Raw genomic sequence first — 16,880 nt, 5'->3', positions numbered from 1 at the left:
TTCAAACCTTATTACCTCAATAACTTATCTGCTACGGCTATAGAATTTTTTGTGGTATTGCTTTCAGACATCAAATCTTACTTCAATATTTTTGTCAGTACCAAAATACTGATTTCATATGGCAGTAGCCGATATGATACTACGAGGCTTTATCTTGTCATACCAAGCTTTGTTGTACCGATCGGTGGCAGATCACAGCTCTTGTTCAATATGTCTGTTACAACAACAGCTGACAGCAAACAACAGGCGTATCGCAACCGGATTGCGGCGTTGGACACAAAGGATCCACACTGCAAAGATCTAAGAGGAAATAAAACTGTGCCTCCAGATACTTTAAGCGGCAAATCGCCCGTGTGAAATCTATGTACGTCGTCAAAATCTGCGAGTCAAGTCAACTATCCGGAATACGAAAGTTCTGAGAGTTGTCGAAAGGTAGTCGGGGTAACTTCAGGAAGAATGACTCCCTGGCCCATATGGCAAAGGAGAAGTCCGATCTTCTGGGTACTCTCTTCGCTTCAAACGTTGTAACGACAATGGGAAGACACCTACCATTCTGAGGTACCAGAGCTCTATGCTTCAAGTACAGTTTGGACAGAAAACTGCCTTCTTATATTTCCTTAATAATATCGTGTTTAAAAGAAAACTATAAAATTAAATATCTATGAAGAATTGTTACTTAATTTTATAAATCAATCTATTATCTATTATCTGTCATCTCTGGTCTGGCGCACCCCAGTATCAATCCATTTGACCGCGTGCAACGCAGAGCAGCTCGAATTGTCGGGGACCCAGTACTCTGTGAACGGCTGGATCACTTGGCGTTGCGTAGAGACGTCGCTTCATTGTCTGTCTTCTACCACATTTATCACGGGGAGTGTTCCGAAGAGCTGTTCAACCTGATTCCTGCCGCCGAATTTCACCTTCGCACGACACGCCACAAGTTACGATATCATCCCCACCATCTGGATGTGTGGTGGTCCTCCACAGTGCGGTTTTCAAGGAGCTTTCTTCCTCGTACCACGAAGCTGTGGAATGAGCTTCCTTGTGCGGTGTTTCCGGGACGATACGACATGGGTACCTTCAAGAAAAGCGCGTACACCTTCCTTAAAGGCCGGCAACGCTCTTGTGATTCCTCTGGTGTTGCAGGAGAGTGTGGGCGGCGGTGATCACTTAACACCAGGTGACCCGTACGCTCGTTTGTCCTCCTATTCCATAAAAAAAAATTAATACTTAATCCTCAGTTTGTTTTAAGCAATTCGACTTTCAGATTAATTAAGTGACAGGTTTTATGTTTAGTAGCCTGTGCGTTTCGCTTCACCTAAACAATTGCATATATACAAAATTTTCATAGCAAAATTTGAAAATTTCGTTTGTTAATTACGAAATTTATAGAAGATCAATTACTACAATAATTAATTCGTTTCTTCTTGTAATGAAATTTTTTCACAGCAAACAGAGCGTCAAATATTTATTTCATACAGATATCAAATTTTGAAAATTATTTCAAAGAATCTAATGAATCATGTCTAATTATTTATATATAATACAGGAACACGTAACGACAGTCGCATAGAATATGCGAAATTGGCTGGCCGGCAATTGGAAGGCTTTGATCTCATGATAACATTCCGAACATTTGATCAACATGGCGGTTTGATATTCTACGCGCAAGCTGATAGATCGCCAAATCAATTCCTCGCACTTTATATGAAAGATGCAAAGGTAATTTATTAATAAACACATTTTTAAACTTTACACCAAGTCGGAACTACTTATTACATTGCCTCAAATATTTTTCGCTCATCTATCGAATGTCGCATTACAATCAAATGATTTAGTTGTATCATTAATTGACTGATTTACTAACTGATTTCACGTCGGATTGGCCGCGCGGTCTTAAACGCCTGATTTAAGCTTTGGTTCCAGAGAGGTTTAGTAGGTTCGAACCCCACACCCCTAACCAATGTTTTTTATTATATTTTGGTTTTTTTATATATAGATTAGTAGACCCACAGCAGTATCGCCAGTTCGACATATAGTGTAACCAATACTTTTATGGATTAGGAGGGAAAACGAGCATACAGCCAAATAATTGCCGTATTCTTGGATGTTGAACGTGACATTAAGTTGAACTATCAGACAACTTTCCAAACAACAAAAGCGTAAAAAATTATTTGTTATTTCTTATATAGTTATCCATTATTATTATATTACAAAACATAAACGTGGTGATGTTTTGATTTGATTGATGTTAGATTCCGAAGTGTTTAGGAGTTCCCGAGGAATCTGGATACGAAATGAATACTAACGAAATTACGGTAGACATAGGTTTAAAGTATAGTTAACGCCAAATTGGTCAAAATTGGCCTGAGGTTGTATTAAAAAAATTAAAAATTATTATTAGCAGCAGCCTCGAAGTTGCAGAGGACAATGTTAATTTTAAAATTTTAGTTATCTTGTTTAAAAATATTATCCCTTAAAGTCTATTTACACTTTTCACTTAAAAATGCGACTTGATATTTAATAACCTTCTTTTATAATGTCGATTAAAGATAAGTAATATTCATCATATTATGTATTTCAGCTGCATTTTGCATTCAACTGCGGCGGTGATACCGGCACAGTGACATCATCCCAAACGTACAATGGCACTGATTGGCACACGGTCACTCTAGTCCGGAATGGGGGCCACGGCAAGCTGACCGTTGACTCTGACCATATCGGTGAAACCAGCGTATTTTGCTTTTCACCCGCTTTACTTACACCGCCTTATTACTACGGCGGACTGGGAAATCTGACCGATATAATCAGTGAAAACCTTAATGTGAGTATATTGATATGAAAAAAAACTGTCTTCTACGCAAACGTCCATATATTTTTCTATTTTAATAGGAGGCAAAACTTTCAAGAGCCTCATGTGGTGGCAAGTGGTGAGGATACTGCACTGACATTAAGCTGAAGATAGCAAAGATTTTACTCATATTTTATGATACTACTGAGATGATGAAGTTTAAATTCCGTAATGGTCTTTTTACATAATATTTTTAAGCTCGCTAGTTATAATATGGTGTAAAGCGAACATTGCTTAAATAGGATCCCTAAAATGTTAGCCATGCTTATGTTTGATGCTGTGTCATCCAAATCTACAGAAGAAATATACACAAAAACAAGCGTCAAATTTTATTTTCTTTGTTATGATAGAACTTGATTATTTTTCTTATCTATTTGTGTAAAGAACTTTTGTTATAATTTTAAAATATTGCATTTAACTGATAAATAATTGAAGTCGTAATTACGTCTTTGTAATAAAGCAGGTTTTTCTATATTTTGTGGGTTACATCCAGATAGGTAAGCACGCGTAACCAATCGTCTACTTAATCTACTACTACTAGGAAAATATCCAAAAAGCGCGATTTTTTAAAGAATGAATAGAAACAATCATTAAATGTGAATGGCCTAGCCCATCTTGCTCTAACAAGCGCGGATACTATGCGCTACCTCTTTCACATTTTTTTAGTAGAATACATCTATGCTCATGTATATATTAGTATTTAATTTGTATTTAAATATCTCGCAGGGTTTCTACCAACCATTCAAAGGATGTCTCAAGGGATTGATGATGAACGCACAACATGTAACAGACATAATGTTCAGATCGAATTCGCTTCGCTGTACTGATAATGTTGAAAACGGCGTTTACTTCGGACCATCCCACAATGGACACAGCAATTATTTGAAGGTATAATGTCTCATATATTTTGATGATTCAACAACAAATGGTAACATTCGACAAAATAGTTTGAAACAATGGGCGTGCAAATTTAAACCTCTTTTCGCAAACAAAAATCATAAGTATTTCCAGGACGTTGCATTGCACGCACTATAATAATAAATGCCATCAATCTGTTAGAAAAACTAGGCTTTTACAAATTATTTATTTAAATTTTGCAAAGCATTGTGATAATATGAAGGTTAAATAGACATGTACTGTTATCTTTTTGCTACAAAAAGTTGACTTGACAAAATTTTAATAAAATAGATAACTAACCTTAAACATTTTAAATTTTAAAGCAAACATTTGAGAAAATTTATTGAATTAGGCGTTACTTTGCGGAATCCATAATTATACAAATGATTTAGGTTTTCTTTAGTGTTAATTCCGCCAATATATATATTGGCGGAATTAACACTAAACATTTGAGATAACTTATTGGTTTATCCCAAAAATAATTACCAGTACCATTAATAAAGTAAGCTGTTTACTGCTAATATAATTTACCAGATTATAAATATACATAATATTTTCAGCTACTTGAAAGCTTTAAGGTTGGATATGAAATTTCAATTTCGATGGAAATCAAACCACGTAATACCACGGGTCTACTGCTGAGTGTCCACGGGAAGCGAGACTTTATGGTAATCGAGTTGTTGGAGAATGAAGTTGTCGTCAACGTAGAGAATGGCAAAGGCCCCTTCTATGCCAGTTATAAATTGGGCAACAAAGTTTCACTTTGCGATGGAAAATGGCATAAAATTCGCGGTAAGCATAAAATATTACATTGCTTTCCAAATATATTAAAAATAATAAATAGTTATAGCCCCTGGGCAACATAAGTAATGTATATTTTTAAGACCAGATTTCTATAAATAGGGTATTTTTTATACATGGGAAAATTTAATTCGCGTTGCATGTGTAACGTAAATGTAATAAATAATTCGCTAGTTGCAAGCAGTGTGTAGTGAGCAAAAAAATACAAAATATAATTTCATTGATAAATATTTTTTTAAGCTCAATTTATTACAAGAAATTATCAATATTGTAGTTTTATTTAATACGTCAATACATACAAGGTCAGAGAATTACAATGTCAATACAATTCATACCGATTTATCTCTTCTTACCTCATATACAAGAATCCTCCAATAATATATTCGCAATATCATTGTTTTTCATCGAGCAACCAAATTTCAGATTATACCAGCGAATAAAAATTAGTTTTTATAATATTTCAGCTATTAAATCCCATCACGTAGTATCTGTCAGCGTAGATGGCCACTACTCAGATGCTGGTCTGGGTCACTCAGCTTCAACGGATACTCGTTCCGCATTGTACATAGGCGGACACGAACGGCCGCTTTGGAAGGTTCGCGGAGTCAGGTCACGCAGAGGATTCACAGGATGTATCCGTAATATCACCGTGAAGGATACACTAGTGCAGATACCTCTCACTGCCGCGGGAAGAAACACACACATAGGTGTGTGTCCCAACAATTAAATTCCAGTGTGAATATCGTTTCTTAACAACGCAACAAAATATACATTAAACCTCAATCTCTCCTTTTCATTATATTAAGAAGTGTTTATGTGCAAATAAAAATAAATCTCAAAAATTGTGAATTATAATTGCTGTATTAAATAATAAATTGGTATTGGTTTTTTATTTTATGACGACAGCAACCATTTAAAAATTAAAGTTATTTTTTGTAAATTTATTCATAAGTCAAAAAATTGTAGTGTGTTTTAAGTACTGTATATCTGAGTGACGACTCAATGACTAAACGCTAATTGTATAAACTACAAAGTACCAAAGAATATATAATAGTACAAGTACGGAAGTCTTTAGGAAGCTATTTTTTAAATTTGGATCGCAATGACCTTTAACATGCTTTACTTTATTTATATTTCTCTATTTCTAAAATATCACTCGGATCTGTAATTTGGTGACATCAAAGCTCACGCGTGCATCACAGCTCACAGTGACTCCCTACTGGATGGCCTACTCTGTAGAGGCCGCCGCACCTACTTACGATTCCGATACCTACACGGGGAGTGAGACAGTGCTGTAACTACTTAAAGGTATGTATTTACCGAATATTGCTATATAACACCAAAATATACTTGTTTTACTTTAATCATAATAATTTATAATTGAGAAGAATTAAAACAAATTCAATTCTTAATTTTTTCTTTTATTAAAAGAATTCAATTCCGATGTGAACTTAACAAAATACTTACAACTTAAACTAGTAATTCTTCATTACATACATGGTACACGTTGGACTCAATTTTTTAGTATAAATAAACAATAAATTAACTTTGATCATATAATAGCAACTCTTACAACAATAATTGTACTTAAGTAACTGCAAAATCTACAGCATATGTAGAAACTACAGCAATCTGCCAGCCTCTTTGGGAAGATTTTTTTTTGAAGATGTCTATCATAACGACCATGACACTTCAATCTCGTTTCAGTTCCCTGATAGCCGCGGTAGAAATTAGATCAAAAAGCTCTTGGATATTTCCAAAAACAGTAAGCTAAACCCGAGTCTTAAACGTATTCCGCTTAATATACCTTAGTTGGTGTTGAAGCACTTAAATCCGTGGAATTAATTGCTTTTGTTTAATATTAATAATTAATTTGCCTATTTATGCTTGAGCACACGCTCTTAGGTACCAGGAACTTAGGTTTAAATCTATAGCGAGACTTATTACTTTTTGGGGACGTAGAAGCCTCACCTGGATGTCATCGTCGGGATGATATTCTATTTTTAGGTGTGTCGTGCGAAGTTGGGATTCGGCGTAATACATTCGGTAGAAGACACATAATCAAGCTTCTCTACGCAACGCCAGGTGATCGAGCCGTTCACAGAGCATTAAATCCCCGAAAATTTCCTAAAAAAAAGGCTCTGCGTTGCTGCGTAGCTGGTGTACTGCGCAACGCTTTTGAAGACAAATATATTAGTATTTATTTGGCTTTAGCCTTATTTTGTCTAGCATACAGCGGGAACATTATTTTGTGAAAGTTTTTTTTAGACTAAAAAAAATATTTTTTTGATAGATGAAGATATAATAATATCATATTATAACGTGTCCACTATAGTAAAAATTATACAAAGAATTCAATTGCAATATTTTTATTTTGACGCGCTTATCAAAATAGTCACAATTTTTCGTCCAACTTTAAAATAGCAGCGATATCACAGCACGAATCTATTATAAGTCACGTTTTTTGTTTATCATAACCAAGCTTGTTTATCTAGCAACCCATAACATAAACCGCATAATAATTCCTCGACAATTGTAAATACAAGTGGATATAGCGTCTCAAGTGGCCGGCGTCGGGTCTGGCGCCAAAACAGCTTAACAGGTGGCTTCTGCGGACGCGGGGGACATGTTTGCATATCAGATATAGAGAGGTTAAATAGCAACGAGTTCCAATGACCAATTGTTTCAAAGTTGTCTTAATTTCTTAAGAATTTGCGAATAAGAGACTCCCTGGCACCACATAAGGGTTCTGGGCCTATGAAGGAGGTTAGTTAGGTTTATCTCTTTTCATTTGTGTCCACGCTAGAGTAAGTTTGTTACCCTGGCAGTGTCCAGTTTCCTCCGACACCACAGCACTAGCCGCGATACCCACTTGTCTATGTAAAATTATTGTGTGCTAGAGTAGTTTTTTGTTACGAATCAATATATTTTCCGCTCGAAATACAATTTTCGGGGAATTGTATGCAGCGGCGTAAATCTTTTGTAAGATCACATTGCGTACATTATATATCCTATATAGGATATTAAGGTAGGTGTGGTGGGTATTTTTACTCGTTAATATGTCCCTATTCTCTACATGGGAGTCAATCTAGCATCTGTTGTCAGTGGTATTGGTAAAGGTGGATGATTGCCACCGAGTGAGTGGAATCTCATGGCACCTGAAATGCAGACACACGTTAACTTTTGCAATTACTTCTATATTATATGATCAGAATTTCTTTACAATTATGGAATTATAATACTTATGAAAATAGGTAACAATAACAATAAATATATTTGGTTGTTTGCCTTAGCCCTTTCTTATGAATATTAGTAATATTAATTTAAAAAAATTATTTAATATTTTGTTGTATTTCTAAATTTCTAGCGATACTAATTATACAAATATAACAATGCCACACTATTGTGTGTTTGTAAAATCTTATTATTTAACAGGCCTATCAATATTGCTTACCATTTAAATGTAATTGAAAGATTTACTTCTCACTCTTGATATTAACAGTAAAGTTTACATACTTGAAAAACAAGAAATATTTAGTCTCTGTATTAATGAATGGTTTCACTTATTTTTAATCTATAGAATATAATAAAAAACTATCACTTGTACAAAGTACCAAAATAAACTGAAACACTATAATTAATGTCTTTCAAATTGTACATCCTATTTTATGAAGTCTACTTTGTGGTTTATACATAAAATAATTTATGACCTTACCCGATTTTCTTTGATATCTTGATCACATTATTCATAATAACTTTTCCTTGTTTGTACAAATATAACTACTTACTTAATAAAGCAATACAATGTATTAAAAAGATTAATATTTAAATTGTGTAAAATTCTTGATATTTATTCGTTAGAGTTCGTTAGAATGTATGCCATAGAAAATAACTACAACAGCCGCACCCTGTCTATTGTATGCAATGTTGCATTTGAATCACAACAGGGAATAAAAATACAGACATAGTTAGAATATCAGTGAGATAAAGTAATTATAATTACCAATCCATAATTATTGTGTGACGAAATTGACTGCATATTTAAAAAAATATTACAGTATGTGATTTAATAACCATAGGTTGAATATATTCAACTAATAATGTTCAATATTTGATGTTTTATTTCATTAAATTCTAATTGCTTCGTCATTTATTGCTTAGAAATATTTTTAAAAGGTACATTTTACTATAAATTAACCAAAAAAGTAACAGCTATGGCTGCTGACTTTCCACAATTAGCATAATGGACTGACTCTGTGAAGAATCCTCTTGAAGAGTAGGCACATTACGCAGGCATTCAATTTGGTGAGTAGGCCAATCCTTTTTCTGGCAAAAAGCGGAACAATATGGTGTTCTTCTACACAAGGAACATTCGGACATGGCTTCGTGATTGCAATTAGCACACTGAAAACAAACCTTATTTCAGATTGGAAGACTTACTTAGAAATCAATGGATGACAATTTTTCCTTCCATATAATACACTCAGCGGCACAATTAACCGCCCACCTTGATTTTTTACGATTTTGGTTAAAAAAAAATTGTGGCCTTACTTGTGAATGTTATTTTATAACGTATATAATTATTTACTTCAATATACCTAATATTGAAGTAAAATGAAAGATAATATTGTTTTTAATTTTTACGTTTATTTATAAAAAAATCTGAAAAACACTTTGACCGTAAATTAACAAATGTGATGAAATGGCTTAAAAATAAAAAAATCGGCTGAATAAATGCATTCTAATAGTGCGTATTTCCACCTCTAGCTCTCATAACTTCCATCAAACGGTTTGGCATGCTGTCGATGACATCTTTGATCTGTTGTTGTGGAATGTTCTGCCACTCCTGAATCACGGATTGTTTTAATTCATCTATGGTGGTTGGAGCTGGTATGCGGCTTCAAACACGTCTTTTTAAATTGTCCCATGTGTTCAATAAGATTTAAATCTGGGCTCTGTGATGGTCATGTTAATTTTCGAATGCCGACGGTATCCAGGTACGCGGTAACAACTCTAGCAACGTGGGGGCGAGCGTTGTCCTGCATTAATAAAAAATCTTCGCCAATAAATGGAGCAAATGGCATTACATGAGGTTCCAACACTTCTGTTACATACCTCTGAGCATTTATTCCACCTCTTTCGAAGATAACCAAGTCGGTGCGTGCTTCGTAAGTAATGCCGCCCCATATCATGATAGAGCCACCTTGGTAACCTACTGTTTCCACAACAGTACATGGTGCAAACCTTTCATTCTTGCGTCTGTATACACGCTGGCGACCGTCAGGACCGTGCAAGCATATTCTTGTCTCGTCAGTAAACATAACATTCTTCCATTGTTCCATACACATACATTTCTCTCCGGTGGCCTACGAGCAATTGTGGCACTCGAGATGGTCGAAAAGCTCCAAGGGTATTCTCTCCTAGTCTTCTTCTCACTGTTCTTTGACTCACTTGAACATTGCTAACCTCACGAAGTTGGTTTCGTGCCTCAACAGCTGTAGTGAACCGATTTCTAGGAACATTGGTCACAAGAAATCGGTCGTCACGAGCGGAGGTGCATCTTTTTCGGCCCTGTCCTGGTCTTCGCTCATAAGAGCCAGTTTCCCGAAACCGTTTCACTGCATCCCTTAAGGTGGTACGTGCGACACCAAGCTTCCGCGCCACGTAACGCTGACTAAACCCTTCGTCGATAAGAGCGACGGCTCTCGCCACTGAATTAGCATCAAATGGCATGTTTGTGATGTCCAAACACTAGCTTTAAGTTAGGAAACCAAAACAAACTAAAATTGTTTACTTTTAATGCCACTGAAGCAATGTAAGCAGTATGGCAACGATAACGATAATGAGAGAGGTTCGATATTTATCATATTCACAACTTAAGCGTAAAAAAAAACAAAGTAAAGTGGGTAGTTTGTAATTTTTTCGTCACTACATTTCTTTCACACTTGACTTATTTATGCCCAATAATTTACAACTGCGATAACATCAAAATTTTCCACTTTAAAAGGGTGGGCGGTTAATTGTGCCGCTGAGTTTATATTATGTTATATACAAGTAGACAAGGTTATTATATTTGCTACCATCCCATATGCTTCTTTGAATCACAGAATACGCAAATAATAACTAATGGTTAAGTACCTTTTTTACATCCGTGTCATCGGAAGCATGGAGTGGTGCTTGATGGGCCTCAATTTGTCCGTGCATATGAACAGGAAGAGATGGTGATGCCCTGCTATGCACAATATCACCAGTCTGTTTTAGAAACATTTGTCTCACGTCATTTGTAAGTACTATTAGCGATTGGCTCACTTGTTCCAGTCGTTTTACTATACTATTTAAGTCTGTATCTGGCACATCTAAAATTAAATTATTTCATAAGATTAATTACTAAACTTTAGACTCCTGAATTTCATTGTAATCAAACAATTACTAATTAAATTCATAAATAAATTATGAATTAGAAAAAAAAATTCTTTACAAAATACAAATTATGCATAATAAAGTTGATAAAATACTAACCTATTTCCTTTAGAACCGGAGCTATTCCATTGAATGCAAAGAAAAAGAAAAATAATTAAAACAACATATAGAGCAAATACACACAATTCAATTTTAGTTGACCAACTACAAAATTATATATGCATTGAATCATCTGTTTATATATAGTATCATAATAATATTTATTTTATATGATCAAAGTACAATTCAACTCTATAAGATTTTCAATTAAAATCAAGCTGAGTGAATACTATGGCATAAAATTCAGTTAAAATAAGTTTAATTAAATATAAGCCCCCGCAAGAATATAAACTCTTTTTTATTAATATGTTAATCTCTAAGCTGTAACAATTCAATGAATGGTTTAATAAAAAGTAATTTACTCAAAAAAATCATAGTATAATGTTTTTTTGGTAATAACGGTGACAGAATGAATACATGATATCCAGAATCAACAATCCACAACAGTGTTAATATGTTGAGTGGTACTTACAAAACAACCCTAGTACTGAACAAAACAGATGAATACACAACACACGGACAATACATTGGCAGTAGCAGGCAGTATGCTGTAGAAGTCATTACTGGCGGGAACATAGTCCTTCTCATAGATTTTATTAAGGCAATAAGGAACAAGGCGAGTAATGGATACGCCCTGACCATTAAAATGCAGTGCCACTCAGGATTCTTGAAAAACCCAAAAATTCTGATTGGCACTAAAATTATTTGAGACAAAATATGATGTAATATCTCATTTGCCCAATAATTTCAATAACTATGGCGCCCTTCAGACTGATACACATTAATGCTAACACATTACTGCTTCACATTCACTTCATTGGCGCCGTGGTGATAAGAGAGTGCCGTCAGAACTAATTTAATTGAAGACATTTTAGTTTTACCTATTTATTTTTAACATTCTATGCTTACGTGGGATTGTATCTTCAGGAAGGTCTGTTTCAGTTAGCAAGTGATAATCTGAGTTAGTTTCAAGACCATCAGCTAATGACTGCCAAGTTTCTTTTGAATTACTATTACTTGAGTGATTTTCAACCTCATGCTCCTCTACTACATTTTCAGATTTCACTTTTTTTCTTTTATTACCAACACTTGGCTCACCTGTAATGTTATTAAATAATTTTGAAAGTATTTTTTTAGGAAACTAAAGTTCTATTGTGTGGACTCTAGGGTGTTCATCGTGTATTACTGATATTATGATACATATCTCAAACATGCAGTGTTATGATAAATTTAGTACTGAGGATGCAGTACAGTAGCAGCATGCAGACTGACCACACAGGGATTTCTCATGTATTGTTTATGGATCCACAAGAAACTTGTTTCTTCATTTTAGATGTCATGGAATTGAGACAAGCTGTACTTAAGGTGCAGGGACCAGCTAAATCTGGAGTATTGCTCTTGTCTATGGTCTGGTACACCCCACTTTCAGCTCAGAACATTTTATGCAGAGTGCCTTTTTCATATGACATGGGTATCTTTGAAGGAAATATACATACACTCATTTATTAGGCAGGCAACATTTGTATGACACTTAAGTGTTGCAAGGGAGTATGAGTGGTAATGATTAAATCCATCAAGCTCTAACACACACAGTACAGTGTACAGGTTTCATATTGGTTATATTAAGTTTTACAAGTTTAGGTGAATTCCTTAATTTATAGATATATAATATTAATATAATATAAAAATTAGTATTTATATTTTGATTAATTGAAAAATTTCATTATATTCAATTCTTAAAGCATATCATTGAAATCACCATTTTCATACTATAGAATTATTAAGACTACTTAGTCTGGCCATAAATACTGTTACAATTAAAAATAAACAAAATATTACATTTGAATTTGTAATCTGTCATTTTTATATGATTGTTGTTTAATTTTTCTCATTTTGGCACCGATAAAATGTACAATATTTTCAGATATTAAAATGGATGGTGATAAAGAGAACCAAATTGGTGTGATTACACTTGGTATTAGTAAAATGTTTGTGCACCAGCCTATTAATAGATACTATGAGACCTCCTCTGTTTGTGACAGAATAAGATCTGGCCGTCCATGTAGTGTTGGTACGATAGAAATAGGTGGTCAAAGCAGTTAGAGAAAGAATTCAAAGAAATCCTGTAGGAAAGCAAAAGATTTTATGGATTTTTCGGAAGATGAAGATAGCACCTAGAACCATGTTGCGTATTTTAGAAGATGACTCAAGACTTGCAGCCTATAAGAGACATACTGGTCATTTCTTAACTGATAATTTAAAAAGGATTATAGTGGTGAAATCGATACATATACTGAAGCTGGAAGGAAAGGGAGGTCACAGATTTTTTTACAATTGAGCAACATTTTAACAAACAAAAAGACCATATTTATGCTAAATGCTCTAAGGAAGCTTCTCAATTAGTCGACAGAGTGCAAGGTGGGCACTATTTGACTTCAGTGATGCTTTGGGGTATAGCTATCAAGAAGTGACTGAGCCATACTTTTGTGAAAAAGGTATCAAAACATTGGCAAAAGTTTATCAAGATACCATTTTTGAGAACATAGTGAATCCCCTTAACCCTTAGCCCCATGTTCAATAAGCAAAAATTGTCCTTCCAGCAAAAATTGGCACCGGGTCATTAAGCTAGTAAAACATTTTGGACTTCATCAGCTGAATTACGATTCATGGTCAGTTTTAGAGAGTAAGGCTTGCTCTAAATGCCATGATGATTGGAGTCCCTAAAACAGTCTGTATGATTGACAGTGTAGAGTTTCCCCATTGAAGGAGTGCATGCTGCTATTGATACCTGGCCTCAAAGTTTAAAGGACTGTATTGTAGCCAATGTAGACCACCACAAATAAGCTTTTTATATTTTAAATTGTTTAATATTTATTGAGTGAAGCTGAGCAGAGCTCCCACTGTGTGACTCCAATTGATTTCTGTGTTAAATTGTTTCTGGACCGATTAAAAAAAAATTTGAACTCATAGAAAGCTTTCGAAATTTTCTATATTATTGTTGAGACAGAATTTTGAATTTCAACTTGATTCATTTATTATAATTAAAAACAAACATGATTTACAAATTATTCTAAATTAGCACGCGCTATTTATATTTAATTAAAAATTGGGCTGATTGATCAAATCACAATAAGTTTTAATTGTAACACTGCTATCAATTGAGAGTGATTCAACTGCAAGGTTCTTAGTTATTGAATTTGCAAATCAGCACAAGATTCTCATGTGACCAAATAATTCGCTAATTCCTCATGTTTAAATAACGCAGCAAATTCCAAAAGATTATTTTTATCATTTTTGTTTGGATTAATTTTGTTTTGTTTTTGTACACAGACTTAGTTTACCTTGATTAACTCAAATATATGCCGCAGCAAATCGGTACGACGAGTGATTACGGCATCCTAGTGAATTAAACTAACAGACAGTAAGAGTAGTAAATGTTATTTGCAATAGAAAATTATTTTTTCTTTGTTTCAGTATTTATGGCAAGGTATATTACATGGCTAGGTATATTAGACTATTATATTATATAAAATATATTTTTAGTATAATAGCTACATGTAAATATCAAGAGAATAAACAATTTCTTGTAATATTCAAAACATATATTTTGCTACTGTAAAATTTTATACTTTTTCATATATCCCTATTTAACTGAACTATTTTCATTAAGTAAATGAATTTAGAACCAAACCTTCACCATCACGTTTTTTCCTTTTGTATGGTATGAATAGCCTGACTGGTCCTGTAGCTGAAAAATAATAGTAAAATTTAATAAATATTTAATTTTTATTAAAGTAATTATATAATAGAATTATTATAAAATACATAATATAACTTTAATAATTTCATAAATGTCTCATATGTTATAAAAATATTCAAACAAAGCATTGTTAAACATAAAAATCAGATTAAGGCACCATAGTTTAAGTTCAAGTTCAAAAAACTTACAAATTATATTCTAAACAATTCCATCCCTGATGTGAGTTATTGTCTTAATGGAAATTAATGATTTGTCATTTAAAGTAATACCACACAATGTAAACACAATAGCAAATGTTTTATAAATAATAATTATAAAAGCCTTTTTATATTTTATAAAGCATACCCGTTTGATCATCACAACATGCACCACATGTACAGCTGGTAGCATGGGGCTTCAACACACCTTCTGCTATTAATGCCTGTATACTTCTTCCACCAAACCTTATTGATCTTTTCCAGTCTTTGCTAGACCCCCTTCCGCATAAAGCTTCAAATTCACTAGGTGTATACCAAGACTCGTTGTATTTTATACATTTACCCCGTCCACCAGAACCCAGTTTGTTCTTATGCAATTCTGCCGACGTATTTTTGCATCGCACTGGCAGTATGGGCATATTTGCCGTGTCGTTCCATGATTGACCCTGGCCGCTACTTGACAATGGCGAATTGTCATTTGAATTACATTCTTGATCTTTCTGATCTTCAAGAAGCGGTGATGTTGTGCCAATTGTACTCTTAATTTCATCTGTTATTGAACTTCCCGACACAAATCCGTTATCAACACATAGCATAGGCTTGAAATGTGGCAACTGGTCAGAGGTTATCAAATTAAACGTAGTTCCTGTCACGAGGGTACCCACAGGTAACGATACAGGAACAGTGATAAAAGAATCACTAAGGCGAGTCGACCTTCTGCTAGCTGAAGCAACGGTACCGCCATCAGAACGATCGGAAGCACGCTCGGCCGCGCTCGACAATGCATCGCCGTCGGTAACTTCGGTAATGTCCGGCATAACGACGCTGTCCGAACTCCGAAGCTTCTTTCACAGATATTAGACTTTAGAGACATCGCCTTCGTCGGCGATTTGTACACCAAAGAGGAGCATATAAGTACAAGACTTCTTTTCTTGTTACCATAGATGAAGAATGTAAACTAGCGTCTTAAAAGCGTGCAGATGACTTGACAGCCCGATATCGTGTGACCAACTTAGACACTACAGAAGTAGCGTCGGTGACGTCATTACAAATAGAAAGGGCAAGCGCTAAACAACAACTACACTTATAACAATACTACTACTATATTCACCAACGCTGTTACTGATTTTTCTCTAATTGGGCACATCCTCGCATTAAATGTTTTTCGGCACCAACTGGATATCTAATCCTTGTATGAACAATCACTGGCTAGATGTTGTCCATTTATCATCTATAACACCCGTCAAAATTCCATTGTTGACTACTTACGTTAATTCTGTGCTTCTCTTATCAACTTCAAGAGCGTCTCGATCAGCGGCCACTAATGACAATGCTAAAGTCACGGCTCTGTTGTACGGCAAGTCTAGCAGATCATCTCACTCCTTAACCCGCACACCAACTGATCCCTGAGGTTATCATCTAGACTTGATTCATATAAGCAATATTTTTCCATTTTAATTCCGTGACATTGCAATTGATTAATTATATAATTGACGCCACTGTCGAAACTTATATCTGTCCGCTAACACAGAAGGTTTTGGACGCAAATGGGCACATAATAACTCCACTGCCCTCTTATATGAAAGTGCTTATACGCGCACAGGCACCGGCGACTAAGGGCTACGTACTTACATACATACATGCAAGTCTAGCTCGCGTCATGGTTCTGTTCAAGCAAGTATATCGATACCTACCTATTTAAATAGTTCCTAATTTTGAAGGTAAATGATGACTATGTCGGGGCGTTCCAGTAATATTGATTTAAAACTACGATTACATAATATCTATTTATGTAAAACTATTTAAGAAAAACTGAGCTATTAATAAGAGTTAGCCTTACATACACTATTTATAC

At 34.6% G+C, this 16,880-nt stretch overlaps 2 protein-coding genes across 6 annotated transcripts in view; one reads left to right on the top strand and one right to left on the bottom strand.

Moving 5' to 3' along the window:
- LOC126978897 (laminin subunit alpha) overlaps positions 1-5,430 on the top strand; it is a 64,530-nt gene extending 59,100 nt beyond the window's left edge. For both annotated transcript variants that reach the window (XM_050828018.1, XM_050828017.1), the window contains exons 58-62: positions 1,550-1,722; positions 2,585-2,824; positions 3,578-3,739; positions 4,309-4,540; positions 5,014-5,430. In XM_050828018.1, the coding sequence (XP_050683975.1) occupies positions 1,550-1,722; positions 2,585-2,824; positions 3,578-3,739; positions 4,309-4,540; positions 5,014-5,276 (1,070 nt within the window). In that variant the 3' untranslated portion in view covers positions 5,277-5,430. The remainder of the gene's footprint in view (positions 1-1,549; positions 1,723-2,584; positions 2,825-3,577; positions 3,740-4,308; positions 4,541-5,013) is intronic.
- A 524-nt stretch (positions 5,431-5,954) lies between these two features.
- Positions 5,955-15,943, bottom strand: LOC126978978 (deformed epidermal autoregulatory factor 1). 4 transcript variants are annotated; one of them, XM_050828115.1, is made up of 7 exons: positions 15,174-15,943; positions 14,766-14,816; positions 11,978-12,166; positions 11,069-11,089; positions 10,688-10,905; positions 8,803-8,953; positions 5,955-7,707 (listed from the first exon to the last, which is right to left on the bottom strand). In XM_050828115.1, exons 1-7 carry the CDS (start codon positions 15,841-15,843, stop codon positions 7,622-7,624), a joined length of 1,386 nt encoding a protein of 461 aa, XP_050684072.1. In that variant the 5' UTR covers positions 15,844-15,943; the 3' UTR covers positions 5,955-7,621. The 4 variants fall into 4 exon arrangements, with proteins under 4 accessions (XP_050684072.1, XP_050684074.1, XP_050684073.1 ...); XM_050828117.1 differs by having other exon boundaries at positions 15,234-15,943; XM_050828116.1 differs by having other exon boundaries at positions 14,760-14,816; positions 15,234-15,942.
- Positions 15,944-16,880: the final 937 nt, after the last annotated feature.

The sequence above is a fragment of the Leptidea sinapis genome, chromosome Z (genome assembly GCF_905404315.1).
Source record: "Leptidea sinapis chromosome Z, ilLepSina1.1, whole genome shotgun sequence".
NCBI classification, from domain to species: domain Eukaryota; kingdom Metazoa; phylum Arthropoda; class Insecta; order Lepidoptera; family Pieridae; genus Leptidea; species Leptidea sinapis.
Note: the sequence above shows the minus strand (reverse complement) of the source record. Positions and strands in the feature narration are given on the sequence as shown.

What these genes read in the sequence shown, in the direction of transcription:
- LOC126978978 (XM_050828114.1), bottom strand. Translation starts at nt 15,843, where the DNA reads ATGCCGGACATTACCGAAGTTACCGACGGCGATGCATTGTCGAGCGCG. An exon ending in TCCGGTTCTAAAGGAAATAG is followed by an intron (nt 10,906 to 11,068) that starts GTTAGTATTTTA and finishes ATTTAATTTTAG; the next exon opens with ATGTGCCAGATACAGACTTA. An exon ending in ATGACACGGATGTAAAAAAG is followed by an intron (nt 8,954 to 10,687) that starts GTACTTAACCAT and finishes GTTTGTTTTCAG; the next exon opens with TGTGCTAATTGCAATCACGA.